We start from the raw sequence: 15,593 nt of genomic DNA, 5'->3' as shown, positions 1-15,593 counted from the left end.
TGGGGAGCCAAGAATAATTACAGGTTTTTGAAGCATCAGGCCCCTCCTGACACAAGCGCTCGTTGCAAAAACTGCTCTTTATGGAAAATTAATGGTGAAGCTGAGCAACTGTCAGGATCACTGTTGTTCCCAGGAAGCATCACTCCTTGGACAGCATGCCTTCTCCCAGGTCCGTGGGCTCTTGTGAGTTGCTGGGACAGGACTTAAAGCAAGGACTGTTGGCACTCCCCTACATGGGGATGGGCTTTTCCTTTAGTGGTATCTCTTCTGCAGTTTTGTCTTTCTTAATCCACACACTCAGCCCAGAGCTAGGTCTTTGCTCTAATGGAGGATGATTTTTAATTGACTATTATTAAGGCATGAATTTTATTTTGTCCATGAAAGTGTGATGACTGAAGCAGAGACATCTAATGAAGCTTCTTTTCAAGCTATAAAGTAACATGGGATTTCCTCCAGTGTGTGTCAAGCTAAATTGAGGCTTCTTTGGGAAGTATGTTGATAGCGGACCCAAGCATCTTCAGTGATCTAGCTGTGATGAGCAGTGGTGTCTATCTACCACTTGTAAGTTGAATTTAGTTTTAATTCAGTGGCCAAGTAATAGCGAGTGCCTCTCCTAAAGGGCTGATGGAGGGTAGTTGCAGTAATTGTGGATGGAAGCCAGAGTGATAGACTTCTAATTGGTGTGTTCTGAAAAGTAATGTGTGGAAAAACAACCCTGAGCCAAGATAGGAAGACTTCTTATGCATGTACCTCCTTATCCCTATGCTATGCTATGCTATGCTAAGTCACTTCAGTCGTGTCCAACTCTGTGTGACCCCATAGATGGCAGCCACCAGGCTCCCCCGTCCCTGGGATTCTCCAGGCAAGAATACTGGAGTGGATTGCCATTTCCTTCTCCAATGCATCAAAGTGAAAAGTGAAAGCGAAGTCGCTCAGTCGTATCTGACTCTTAGCGACCCCATGGACTGCAGCCTACCAGGCTCCTCCATCCATGGGATTTTCCAGGCAAGAGTACTGGAGTGGGGTGCCATTGCCTTCTCCCTAGTGGACACTTAATTTTAAGGATTACAGACACTGAAGGAAGAAAGTGCTATTCTAAGTTGTTGGAGGTGTGGGGAGCCTTCCTTCAAGGAGCATAAGACCTGGATCCCAACTCTGCCTAGGTTATGTGACTTTAAAACTCGCCTTAACAATTAATTTGGATTTATGTTGAGGTGTTTTTTTTTTTGTTTTTTTTTTTAATGTACCACAACTAAGACATCCTTGGGAGATGAAACGAGTATTTGAGGCTGTTTATTTCAAAGACATCACCCTCTCCCCAAGCCTTTAATCTGGTCTCCTTTCTCCCCAGACTCCCCATTGAAAAACATACAATAAATACTTTTTTTGTATGTTGAAAATAGTTTGGGGAGGAGAAACACTGAAGAGGTTTTGGTAGAAATTTCCCAACTTTGATGTTTGTTTAGAATTCAATTAATTTTCATAGTACTGTCTCTCAGAGTGTACAAATTACTAGAGGGAAATATTTAATTTGGTTTCAGCTCCAGCAACCAGTTGATGTGAGAAACAGTGGAAGGGAATGCGACGTTACAGTGATTTTAGTACTGTGGTTATTTTGTGGAGTTCAGCAGTTCTGGTAGTGATGTGTAATTCTGTTGTACCTCTGGGGTGTGCTATTGATGTGGGTTCTTTTTTTTTTTTAACCTAATAACTGAAAAATGAAGTAAGAGATTTTCATTTAAACCATATACTTGCTTACCCACAATATCTAGATAGAATTTTTTCTCCCCTAACCTTCCACTCTAATGTTTTCCCCCAGTGGAAGTCAAGAAAAAGTGGATGTTGGTTTAAAATCATCAGAGACATCACTTTCTAGATCTTACAAGGTTAATTCTTGTCACTGGTTCATGCATCCTGCCTGCCATCAGTTAGGTTCAGTGTTACCTTCTTCTCCTCAAACATGCTTTGAAATGTTGAAACCCAGGAAGATGGGCAAAGAGTTGAGGTGCTTGTTTTGTAAGGTTCTCCTATATGCTTACTGAGCTTATCAATCATGGTGCTTCCTTTCCCCTTTCTAGTTCCTGAGAAAAATGGTACCAGAACTCTCTGGCCATGCTTTCCACTTCCTTTTCTAAACTCTGACCTAATTTTAAAAGACTAGAAATATGACAGAACCATTACATCATATCATCCTTTGAAGGGAAAAAAGAAATCACAAAGTTCCCATAAATATCAACTTTGCAATCCTATAAAGTTTTCAAGTTGGCTGTAGGAGTTAGAAGAATAAAGATTTTGCTAAAAAGTGTAAAGTGTGAGCATAGCTAATAATATGTTAGAAAGAATGAGTATTTTAAGAGATTGCTTTATAGAAGAAGGCCAGATTACCCTACTACAAGTCGCTTGTTTTGTGGCACTTTGAATTTCCATTCTGGGATGTGTGTGACAATTTCAAATCACAGAAAAGTAATTAAGCTTTGGGATACTCCCAGGAGAAAGGTAAGAGGTTCTTCTCCCTGTTTCTACACTTCAGATTCTTTGGGGACTGTGGCACCACGGTTAATAGCATGTGACAAAGCCACACATAACAAATGTCACAGGGAGGGACTCGCACGGGCAGCCAAGTACAGTTCACTTGTGTGTGCAGTTACCTGGGTGAGCATTCTTTCTGGGAACCAGAGTTTACCCCTTTCTTCCTAGAAGCATCGTCATCATCATAACCATCAACATCAGCAGGTCAAGGTCTGATCTCAGAAGAAGCATGACTTTGCAAGTTTCCGCAAAGGAGAATGCTGTGTCTCCCCATATTTTTGCATCTATATTCTTTCCCCAGATTGTTTTATCTGTTTGTATTTTAGATGAATGAAGTAAGTGGGATTCGTGGAATGAAGGGCAGATGGTTAACAGGAACACAAATGACTGATGATTGATTATAAACATAGGTAGTAGTAGGTAGCATTTTATTTTGATGACTGTATGTTTCCAGAAAGAAATCATTAGCAAAATGCAATTTCTTTTATTTCTTTTTTACTCACTAACTCAAGTATGTGTGGATACTTGAGTAAAAGTACAAAGACTACAAATAAATATTCCTAATGACACAGCTATTGAGCGGTGCCAAGAATATCGGACCACTGACTTTGTCTTATGTTCTAATTAAAAGACACAGAAATATTTACAGTGGTGGTGATGGATGGGGGTTGTGAGGTCAGCTTAATTTTTAGAAAGTTCTTAACAACTCTACACCACTTCAAATACTTAGATATATCTCCCATCTGAGATAACAAAGGTAGTTTTTAGCTCTAAAAGATTATTTATATTGTTTGAGGCTTAAGTGATTTAAACAATATGATTATTGCTTTTAAGGAGATCATAAATCTTAATAAACCAGACATGTCACCAATTTGTGGCCCCTTTGATTCATTTTGGAGATACTATTTAATTGTCCAGGATTGAAGAGGAATGTTTTTAAGCACTTTACAGCCAGCATATTTTCTTAACATTTCCTAGACCAGGCTCCTTAAAGAGATAGACTTTATGTTGAACTTTGAATGAAAGGATAATTAGTTGGGGAGAAAATCAAGTATATGGGCATGAGGGAAAGTTAATGAGAGGAAAAATAGGTGAGGTTTTAAAACCCTTTAGGAGAGATGGCAAAAGTGCCTGGAGATGTTTGTAGTCTTCCCTGGCAAGTTTCGTGTAAATTATGGTGAGATAAGGACTGGTTGAAAAAGAGCTGTTTGGTAACCTTGGCATCATCTTGCCTGCATATGACAAGTTTCTTGCATACTTCTTGATCCTATGAAAGTAACTACCGCAGGGAGATTTTGGTGAACTGAATTTGTGCTGCAAGACTTGGATTATCTTGTTTTCTATCAACTTATGCCTTGGGATCCTATCATAGAAGTTGCAGATATGGCAGTAATACATTTGCATTTTTTTTCTTTTTTAGAGACTAGGTCTTGGATTGGGGCTTCTTTGGTGGCTCAGATGGTAAAGAATCCACTTGCAAGGCGGGTGACCCAGGTTCGATCCAGTATTCTTGCCTAGAGAATTCCATGGACAGAGGAGGCTGGCCAGCTACAGTCTTTGGGGCCACAAAGAGTCAGACACGACTAAGCGAATAGCACTAATAACAATGGGTCTTGGATGATGGTTTTTAATAAGCATGTTTCAACAAGAGGGCTATGAAGAGAATGGAGAGAGCATATTAAAATATTTCAGAGTGATCAGTTCAAAGCCAAATTCAGGTGATATTTGTTAGAAAACTCAAAGAAGCCATACATTTTGAAATCAAGATATTAGTGACTCATTTGTGACTCATAAATAATAAGAAAGTCGCTTTGCACTTGGGCACCTTTCCTTCTCACTGCTGACGGTAGTAGATTTTTGAGATGGTGGAGGCTGATACAGTGTCTCAAGTCTTTAGCTGTACTGTAAGCTCAGGCTGAGCAAAGCCTCATTTCTCCAAGGTGAGGTACCAGACAGCCATGATTTATGTCGTTAAATTGACATCTGCTGACTCCAGTTTGGAGTTTGCTGGCTAGAGTGTCTTTGGGACAGAGTAAATCTCTGTGTCTGGTAGAAAAACAAGTATTCACATTATATCAAAATTGACAATCTGGAGATGTTCCTAGTTTGCTGATGGGTATTTCTTTTTTTCTTTCTTTCTCATTTGAAATAATTTAGACTTAACAGAAGTTGAAAAAATTGTACATAGAATTCCTATATACATATTCCCAATTTACTTTGATATTACATAACTGTAGTACAAGTCCTCTGGAGGAGGGCATGGCATCCCCACTCCAGTATTCTTGCCTGGAGAGTCCCATGGACAGAGGACCCTGATGGACTATGGTCCACAGGGTTTCAAAGAGTTGAACGCTGCTGAAGCGACAGCATGCACACATGCATGCATGCAAATCTCTGGTTCTGATAGAAAAACAGACATTCAAACTCTGTATCAAAATTTGCAATCTGGAGACACTCCTGGTTTGCCAGTCGGTATTTCCTTTTTCTCTCTCATTTGAAATTATTTACATTTACAGAAGTTGCAAAAATTGTACATAGAGTTGCTGTATACATATTCCTAGCTTACCTTAATATTACATAACCATAGTACAGATATCAGAATAAGAAATTGACACTGATAAAATACCATGAACTAAATCTATACGCTTTCTTTGAATTACATTGTTTTCCCACCCCTGTTCTTTTTCTCATCCAGGATCCAGACAGGGACCTATTGCATTTGGTTGTCTGATCGTCTTAGTTTCCTCCAGTATGTGACAGCTTCTCAATCTTTGCTCCTCATGACCTTGGTACTTTTAAAGAATACTGGCCAGGTATTCTGTAGAATGGCCCTCAGTTTGTATTGGTCTGATGTTTTCTCATGATAAGATTGAGGTTATTGAACTTTTGGCAAGAGTGACATAGAGTAATGTTGTGCCCTTTTCAGCCTATCATACCAGTGGAATATGATATCAATATGCTGCTAAATTTCATCATATGGTTAAGATGGTGCATGCCAGGTTTCTCTGCTATAAAATTATTATGTTTTGTCCTTATAATTAATAAATGTCTTATTGGGAGGGGATACTTTGAGACTAGAAAATATCTTCTCATTATACCTTCATCTATTAATTTTAACATCCTTTGGTGATTCTTGCTGAAAGTCATTGTTTCTTTGTTATTTGACTAGTAGTGATCTTCTATTTCCATCAATACTTATGTTTATTAATTGTCATTTTACTATAAGGAGGAGCTGATCTGTCTCCTCCATTTTTTTATTCAACCATTTTTTTATGTCACTGAATTTCTTGAATATTAATTTTATTCCATGGGTTAGAATCTGTTATTATCATTATTCATTTTTATTGCTCAAATTCCCTAGATTTGGGCTTTGAGAACTCCTTCAAGTTGGCTCATGTGTCTTTTTGACATACACTCATCACTTTATGAGCACTTTTTTACCTTATGGTACAACAAGATATTCCAAACTCATCTTTATTTTCTTTGCCTCAGGCCTTTCAATCAACTTTTCCCTCCCAGGTTCTCTTTATTGGATAATGATATTTAGAAACCAAGATCTTGATGCCAAGTGTGCTAACTACTATTGGGGTGTCTTTGCTTGTGGATTCTTCTGATTGACAGAGCCAGGAAGTACATACATGTATACACATACATGCAAACACACCTTTGTTACTATAAAAATCTCTGTGTGTATATGTGTTGAAATCTCTAAATAAATACTGAAACCACAAATTCCAATTAAACATCATAGGTGTTTCTTATGGGACTTCTTGTAATTATTTTTTTTAAATATGGGAGATAAACTATCTCTTTTGCTTGGAAATAATCTAACAATGAAATAAATACTCCTCATCCTTAACATTTTATTCTCCAGCACTCCTGATGAGTTTCTGGTTGACAAAATCTTCTTTTCTATCTAAGCTTCATTACCAGCAGATATTACAAGAAGTAGATTTCTAAAGACAACAATATTCCATAATGATTTCAGAGGGCTATCCAGCATATTTTGATGGGTTCTCATGGTTTATAGCTCTCAGATGGAATAGAATGCCTTGTATTAGGACTGCAAGAGATAGCCTCTCTTAGTGATCCAGATTTCCCCGTATTTAAGTGATGAGAAGTATCTCCATCCTTAGATGATTAGTATGATCCATGTGTTCTGGGATTCAAACTAGGGCATACTGGGTAGGTTAGTTTGTATCCTCCCTGAAGAGTGTGTAAATGCATTTAGAATGTCTCAGTTCCTCAGAACTCTGAATATGAAGAGATCTAAGCCTCCTGTTAGTAACAATCACAATTTCTTAGTGACTTTTGAACCTTTGAGCTAAAAACTACATAAGAGGATATGACATCCAAAAGCCCTATCGATAGACACTGGTGACTGTGAAATAGTTCCTGTGTGTGAGGACCTGTCTCGAGGACCTGTCTCAAGGACCTCTTCTAACCCATGATTCAGCTGACTTCCCCCTGGAACATATTTGTGTCTCAAAGGTCTGGTTCTACTCTTTGAACAAAGCTAAAGGAGTGTTATGTTCTAGAAGACATGTATTAGTGGTCATATCTAGCTTCATCGTATTCCAGATTAAGGTCAGCAGGTAGCTTTTGTACAGTGGAGTGGAATAGAATGATTAAAAATAATAGTATATAGTTGGTTTATCTTTGGTTGGTAGACATTATGTACCTGATGGGTACCAGACACTGTTCTTGATAGGTGATGGTTTAAAAAGAGAAGGGAAGATTAAAGGGAGGTTTTTTGGGGGTAATATAATTCAGAAGTGAATTGACTGGGGCTGAGACTGGGGGTTTTAATACTGGAAAGAAGTAAATGATAATTTTTAGCAATGAGATGGAAAAAGGAAAGGAAAAAATCTTTGAAACATAGAATTCAGAAAAGGGACAAATAAGGATAAGAGAAATTTCTAGACCTGAGAAGGTGGCAGTATTGGTTTTAGATATAAAGTGGTGGAAAGCTACTCAGCAAGAGCTATTATTTAATCAATAAGCAAAATAGAATCAAGCTTAGTTTTCCAATAAGCTTTCCTTGATTAACACCTCCATAACATAAGAGTACAGAATTCATTGTCCACTCATCCTTTAAGAACTTGTCAACATACTTTATTGTTATATTATTTGGTATCACTTTGCTTGTAAATTCATGTAAATTTTAGCTTGCAGTTGTTTATTCTGTATGTACGTCACATGGATCTGTTACTGTGTCATCCTCTAACACAGAAAGCCTTGCACCTTGCTGTGAACACAGTAGTTGAATGAACACTTGTGACATGAGTATTGAATGAAGATTGGAACCATTCATTAGTTTATACTATTAAAAATCAGCAGTGAGACCCAAAGGTGATTCATCGTTAAAAATCTGCTTTTCTTGTTCAGTAATGCAGTTTTACCAGAAGGCTGATTAAAAACCAATCTTTTGAAATGTCACCAAAATAAAATCGTTGACAGATACAACACAACCAGGTATATCATTAAAATATATTCTTAACAGAATAAAAGCCTAGAATCAGAACACCGGTTGAAAACATTGAAGTGCTAGAGAGCCAGAGAATTAGGAGCTAGTCAGATTTTAAATTTGCCGGCAGTGTTTCTTTGTTGAAGCCCCAGAAGTTACAAGTTGAACTGATGGCATAAATTAGGACTGGGCTTCTCAGGTTGCACTAGTGGTAAAGAACCTGCCAGCCAGTGCAGGAGACAAAAGAGACACGGGTTCAATCCCTGGGTCAGGAAGATCCCCTAGAGGAGGGCATGACCCCCCACTCCAGTATTCTGGCCTGGAGAATCCCATAGACAGAGGAGCCTGGCAGGCTACTGTCCATAGGGTCACAAAGTGTCAGACACAACTGAAGTAACTTAGCACACATAAGTTGCTGCTAAGTCGTTTTAGTCGTGGCCGACTCTGTGCGACCCCATAGACAGCAGCCCACCAGGCTCCTCCGTCCCTGGGATTCTCCAGGCAAGAATATTGGAGTGGGTTGCCATTTCCTTCTCCAATGCATGAAGGTGAAAAGGGAAAGTGAAGTTGCTCAGTCGTGTCCGACTCTTAGCGACCCCATGGACTGCAGCCCACCAGGCTCCTCTGTCCATGCTCCAGGCAAGAGTACTGGAGTGGGATGCCATTGCCTTCTCCAAAACACATAAGTTAGGACTATGGTTTTCTACCAGATTCTGAAAGAGCAGGATTAAGTGAGGAGAGCTTTCAGGTTATAAACTTAAATATCCATTTTTGCCATAAAAACACTTCTACCATCTTACAAAGACTTACGAGCACCGTGGATGAAGATTTGTTGAAACTCTGAACTTTTCTGATTATATTTTTCTTGCCTCACTTCTTTACCAGGTGAAAACTTTATATTGAAATAGATTAGTGTCTTTTTCTTTAACAATTCAAATAGCTGTGTTTGAACTTATTTTTATCACGTAGACAGATGTCAAACTATTGTAATGGGACTCATGCTTCTTGCCTCGCAATACGTAATGATTGTGCTTAGTGATTTGCCAAAGTCTGTTTGAAAAATGAAGTTGGACTGTGGGGAGTCTTGCTATGAAAACCTCATCTGATTTTGTTTGCTTCCTGCTTGCATACGGGCTCCTAGGGAGGCTAAGAGCATCTCACCTACCGAATTGGATTGTAGGATGTGAGATCATTTTAACATTGAATGTTCTCAGGGAACTTGATGGTGTGAGATAGCCCTTCTGGGTTTCTAGTTCCCCATTAACTGTAGTAGTTGAGCTCATATGATGTGACCCTTGTGAACCCTTCAGAAGTGTCCAGGGAGAAAAATAACAAGGTCAGACCTTTCACCAGGAAGATTTCAGATATGAGCCAGGAAACATCCTCTGTTCCTTCCTGTAGATTGCTCCTCAGCCTGTCAACATGTGGTCCCCTGGTGTTCTTTGCTTCTGATGGCTGTTTTTCTCCCTCCCTCCTTGCCCTCTGCAGACATGCCTTGAATTGGAACGCTACCTGCAGACGGAGCCCAGGAGGATCTCGGAGACCTTTGGTGAGGACTTGGACTGTTTCCTCCGTGCTTCTCCTCCCCCGTGCATCGAGGAAAGCTTCCGGCGCTTAGACCCCCTGCTGCTCCCCGTGGAAGCGACCATCTGCGAGAAGAGCTCGGCCGTGGACATTCTGCTCTCTCGGGACAAGTTGCTATCTGAGACCTGCCTCAGCCTCCAGCCAACCAGCTCTTCTCTAGACAGCTACACAGCCGTCAACCAGGCCCAGCTCAACGCAGTGACCTCATTAACGCCCCCATCGTCCCCTGAGCTCAGCCGCCATCTGGTGAAAACCTCACAGACTCTCTCAGCCGTGGACGGCACAGTGACGTTGAAACTGGTGGCCAAGAAGGCTGCACTCGGCTCAGTCAAGGTGGGAGGGGTGGCAACAGCAGCGGCAGCCGTGGCGGCAGCTGGGACAGTTAAGAGTGGACACAGCGACAGTGAGCAAGGAGGGGTAGGGGCTGAGGCGTGCCCCGAAAACAAGAAGAGGGTTCATCGCTGTCAGTTTAACGGGTGCCGGAAAGTTTATACAAAAAGCTCCCACTTAAAGGCCCACCAGAGGACTCACACAGGTAGTGGTACAAGTTGGCCGCACGTGGTTTCTTCTTTTTCGTCCTTTAGCCTCGTGGGGGGAAGGGCTTCTCTCTGTTCCGAGAAGTGGCATCCATGCCAACGAGGAGGTATAGAGAGGCAGGCAGGCCTGGGAGGGAAGCCAAGTGACTCACCCATTAACCTTAGGATCTCCAGGTGTCCTGGGCACCAGACATGGGTTTGTCACTCACTGGCTTGGAGATTCTTTCAGAGGGCAGTGCCAGCCTTGGTGTAGTATCAGACACTGCTGAGGATGCCTGAACAGGGGTTCTGGTGGTGTGACTCACAGCCGTACGTGATGTATGCACCTGTCACTTCCCTGACACTTTTCGTTGTTTTATCGGTGTGATTCGGTGGTTTTGATCAACACTGGAATCTGAGACGTTACCTTGGAGAGAATTGCAATTGAACAAGGTAGCCAGGGTGTCCCTATTTACTCTTTTTCCAGCATCCCTGATTTTTCATCAAAGTCACCAACAGCAGGAGGGTTTCAGAGTTCATTAGATGTGATCATTCTGTAATTAATTGGCATCTCCTCTTTTGCATTGTTCTCTGGCGCGTGCTTTATAGAGAGATGGCAGAATTGCTTTTTAATGAGCTTGTTACTGTGAAGTTGCTAAAGTGATTACATTGCTATGTGTGTGGTAAGGGCGGTGGGGACCGGCAGGGACTGTATAGTTTACTCAGGACTTCTGTGGTGACTCCCAGGACTCATACTGATCTTGGGAGTGATGGGATAATTTAGAAGAGTGGGGTTTGTGAAGAAAAGAATGAGATTAGCATTTTCCTTGAATCTGGTCTTTGTCCTCTGCTTTGAGGCAGAAACTTAGGGCTGGTGTCTCTTCTTGGGGTTAGCATTGTAGGAGCAATTACTGTCATTAGTGGTTTTTAAATGAGTCCCTGAAAGTATATTGCCGGTATGGTTTTTTCAATCTGCGTGCACAATACCAACTGAACTGGGAAGAGCTCCGAAAGTGTAAGTAGCAGAATCAGAGTGTTGCTGGGAAAAAATGGGTGATTAGATCTAGGCTGGGAGATATGTCTGGAGAGAGTTCTTCTTCTTGGGCTTGCTGCTTGCCTTCCGGGTGCTCTGTGGTGACTTGAGGACTATGTCACCAGAGAAGTGTGCAGTGCAAGGATCATTGGTTGGAAAATGGGGAAACCTAGGTTCTAGTTCTAGTGCTGTCCCTAACTAGCTTTGTCACCCTGAGCACATCCCTGTACCTCACTGGTGGCCTCATTTTCTACATCTACCAAACAATTTGGCTTTTGAGGCCCCTCTCAGCTCTAATGTTCTTGGGGGAGGCGGTTTTGGGAAATGTCTTTGTGTAGAACAGAGGAGCTTCCCTGAGATAGGAGTGTATAATGTGTGTGTAGAAACCATCACCACCTTGAATTTCAAAGTTATTCCCATGGGAGGATGATAGCGGACAGTGTTTCCTCACAGCATAAGACTTAGGCATGTTCTCCTCTCATTTCAAACTGACTTTTGCTTGTGGTCCTTGCTTGCTTCATGGAAAGTTATCCTAAGGTTACTTTTGAACCCGTGGCTCAGGTTCAAGTCCCACTCATGGTTCCTTTTGGAGTTTGAGTTCGAGTCCTCTAGTCCACATACTTCAAGGCAAAAGCTTCTTGCTACTGTCAGCTTTTCCTTTTTTTCACCTGTCTGGTATTGTTCTGGAGGTTAGTTTTATTTATTTGTCTTTCTCAAGTCAGTGAGTAAAGTAACTAGAAGACATTGCAGTGCTCCCAGGCTTCGGCCGTGACTCATCTCCTCTTCCCCCCAGGAAACCAGAGAAGGCAGGATGAGGCGAGAAGGTTGAGCTTTGTTGAGGGTATGGAATTCATGATTATGAGCACATTTTTTAAATTATTGACACGAAGACAGGCTATGTCCTGCCTAGTTTGGAGGCTGGGCATCTCTGGGAAAGCAGAGATTCTTTTTTGGGGGGTGAGTCCAGAGCATTTGCTTCCTTTTCCTGTCCCCTCTTTCTAATGGATGTGTTAGGAGGATAACTCTGAGAAGTGATGCATCTTCTGTGGTTTGTTTTTTTTGGGCATTGTCTACTCAGAGTGATTATCAAGATGGAGCTCATTATGTTTCCCAGCACCTGCAACCACTTGCTCTATAGTGGATTAAAGTGGAAAGAATCCTCCCTGTGGGGAATTTATCCAAGAAGGCACCTTGCATTATTGGAAAGGCAGTACTGCAGAGCAGTTAAGAGCAGGGCTTTGCAGTCAGGGAGACTCAGGTTTGAATTCTGGCTCTACAACTTCCTAGATTTATGACCTGGATACCTGATGCATCTTCCCTGAGTCTCAGTTTCCTCATCTGTAAAACAGGGATAATTTACCTCCTAGATTGTTTTGAAAATTAAATGAGTAAATATATGTAAAGTGAAAGTTAGTCGCCCAGTTGTGCCCAGCTCTTTGGGATCCCATGGACTGTTGCCTGCTAGGCTCCCCTGTCCTTGGAATTCATTAGGCAAGAGTACTGGAATGGGTTGCCATTTCTTCCTCCAGGGGATCTTCCCAACCCAGGGATTGAAACCAGGTCTCCTGCATTGCAGGCAGATTCTTTACCTTGAGCCACCAGGGAAGCCCAAATATATGTAAATTACTTGGCAGATGGTAAGAGCTCATTAAAGAGAGTAATAGGGTTGGTTGTAGTCCTGACTATTGCTGATGATATTGATTAAAGATGATTTTGTGGAAAAAAAGAAAAACAGCTTTATATAAACTAGAAATAAATCACTTAAAGTTAAATCCCACTAAAAAGCAAGAAGCTTTTCTTTCCTCACTTCCGTAATTTCAGTGTCGGGGTGGTGATGCACAGCCACTCGTCATAGAGGATGAAGTTGGACGTGCAGGCATTGACCCATTGAAGTTGGCAGTAATGTAGAGCACAGCTTTCCTAAAACAACACAGGAAGCAATGACTTTGCACCCTCCAGAAGCATTTTGCCAGTAAAACCTTCTGCAGAGACAAACATGGAGGGAAAAGTAGGCGCTATAAGAAAGAGAAACAGACAGGAGGGGAGGCAGAGGTGGAGATGAGCAATGAGGAAAGGGAATCTGAATTAATTTGGATTAAATAGATGAGAATCAGAAGTATTTATTTGGAATTGGTGTGAAGGGGGCACAGGGGAACTGAAAACAAAAGTGATAATTTATGTGGTGTGGATGAACTAAGAATAATGAAAAAAGCATGAAGGATGGAATCAAATTAAGTGCAAACATATCAAGGAAGTGGACTAGCAAAAGCTTGGGGGCAAAGGTATATGGTGATGAGAATTCAGGTTGGAGATGAGGCCACTGATAGAAAGAAATGAATAAGGGAGGGCTGCTGACCAAGTGTTGAAATGAAGCTCTGGTTGGATTCAGGCAAGCTATTTTAACACAGGGCTCACTTTAATTCAATGAAAATATTTTCTTATCTTTCAGCTGGAGAAGTGTTTTGGGACGTAAAAAGAGAGAGAGAGGAAAAAAAAATCCAAGAGAAAGAGAGGAAATACTGGCATTTTGTTCTCTGGAGTTATGTATATGCTCTATCTCTTCTATATGGTAATATGTTGAAAAAGAGACACACTTGCAAAAATGAAATAAACTGTGTGGGTCTCAGTCTATGCATAAAGAAAGACAATACGTTGTTGGTAACATGGATTTCCTTGCAGTGAATAATTTTTAAAAGTGTTATTCATTTCATCTTTATATAGATAGAATTTACTGAGCTGGAAAAGATATGCTGCTGCTGCTGCTTTTTTTGTCCTTCTGTGGCTGTTTTTTTGAGGATGCTGAATCCTTCAAACTTTTTGCCCTGGAGGATGTTAGGCAATGAGGTGATTTTTCTTTTTTTCAGGTAGCAGATGTTCAAATTGGTAGCTAGGGCACAAATACTGGTTGCCCAAGGAGCTGAAGTGAGGGATGGGGGAGCCAGGCTGGGGGTGGCTGAAGATGAGGCAGGGGCTGGGACAAAGGGAATATTGTGAAGTAGCAGAATCTAAGTGAAAGGAAGCATATAAAAATGGACATATGGTTTATTCATTGGGAAGAGCACTTAGTGCTGGCATGAGGGTAGAAATGTCCTTCAGCAGCCAAGCCATTACAGACCTTTCTCTTCCACTGTTTTCTGGTCTTTGTATAATATATTTTTCTTTCTCAATAAGTCAACCATTATGTTCACAGTTTTATTTGTCCTCTTGGAGACAGCTAAATAATCCTAAATTTTGTTGCAGGGAAATCCCTCACTTTCAGGTTTTAAAATACTACTTTATTATGTTTATTTTCAGCAAAAATCAATTTGTTAAAATGTTGGTAGTTTCTATTCAAAAAAACAAAAAATAATTTTACACATTTCTTCTTGATCATTTCTGAGAAGGAAAAAAAGCCTGTGATTGAAATGGATCTTTATGTTAAGTGAGCAGACTTCTCTAATATGAAAATTCATATAAAATCATGTTCACATTTACACCATTAAGATGAGTCATGTTGGTAAAGTCAGGACAAAGGCCAGCAGTGAAATCTTTGACTGTTGGTCATAGAGGAAGGAGCAGAGGCCATGTCCTGTCTTCTGCTACTTGGACAAGGGCTCTCCATAGACTGGAGTTGCTTTTGCCTAATCCATGGGTGGTGATAGGTTTTGCATTCTAGGTTTTGCACTGAAAGATGTAAAGATATGCTTTTTAGGTGAAAAGATAAAATGACCATGCAATTTTCTTAGTATCTGATACCTGCTTTGAGGCAGGTCATAATGAATCATAATGTGGCACAATCTCTAAGTTTAATTAGGATTTAGGGAAATAGTTTATTTTTAAATGGAAAGGTGGCTAAAAACATTATGAACAAAAAGATGGGTATCAGTTCAGTTCAGTTGCTCAGTTGTGTCTAGTTCTTTGCGACCCCATGGACTGCAGCACACCAGGCCTCCCTGTCCATCACCAACTCCTGGAGTTTACTCAAACTCATGTCCGTTGACTCCATGATTCCTTCCAACCATCTCATTGTCTGTCATCCCCTTCTCCTCCCACCTTCAATCTTTCCCAGCATCAGGGTCTTTTCAAATGAGTCAGTTGTTCGCATTAGGTAGCCAAAGTATTGGAGTTTCACCTTTAGCATCATTCCTTCCAATGAATGTTCAGGACTGATTTCCTTTAGGATGGACTGGTTGGATCTCCTTGCTGTCCAAGGAACTCTCAAGAGTCTTCTCCAACACCACAGTTCAAAAGCATCAATTCTTTGGTGCTCAGCTTTCTTTATAGTCCAACTCTCACATCCATACATGACTACTGGAAAAACCATAGCTTTGACTAGACGGACCTTTGTTGGCAAAGTAACATCTCTGCTTTTTAATATGCTGTCTAGGTTGGTCATAACTTTTCTTCCAAGGAGGAAGCATCTTTTCATTTCATGGCTGCAGTCACCATCTGCAGTGATTTTAGACCCCCCCCCCCCAAAAAAAAG

The 15,593-nt window shown here is 40.9% G+C and overlaps 1 protein-coding gene across 2 annotated transcripts in view; it reads left to right on the top strand.

Moving 5' to 3' along the window:
- KLF7 (Kruppel-like factor 7 (ubiquitous)) overlaps positions 1–15,593 on the top strand; it is a 105,524-nt gene that overhangs the window by 31,984 nt on the left and 57,947 nt on the right. Inside the window, exon 3 of one of the 2 annotated variants that reach the window (XM_010861057.1) lies at positions 9,485–10,115. In XM_010861057.1, the coding sequence (XP_010859359.1) occupies positions 9,485–10,115 (631 nt within the window). Of the gene's footprint in view, positions 1–9,484; positions 10,119–15,593 lie in introns of both variants that reach the window. The other variant, XM_010861056.1, reaches the window with a different exon arrangement.

Source organism: Bison bison, unplaced genomic scaffold (assembly GCF_000754665.1).
Source record: "Bison bison bison isolate TAMUID 2011002044 unplaced genomic scaffold, Bison_UMD1.0 scf7180017864471, whole genome shotgun sequence".
NCBI lineage: Eukaryota > Metazoa > Chordata > Mammalia > Artiodactyla > Bovidae > Bison > Bison bison.
This window is presented reverse-complemented; position numbering and strand designations above follow the sequence as displayed.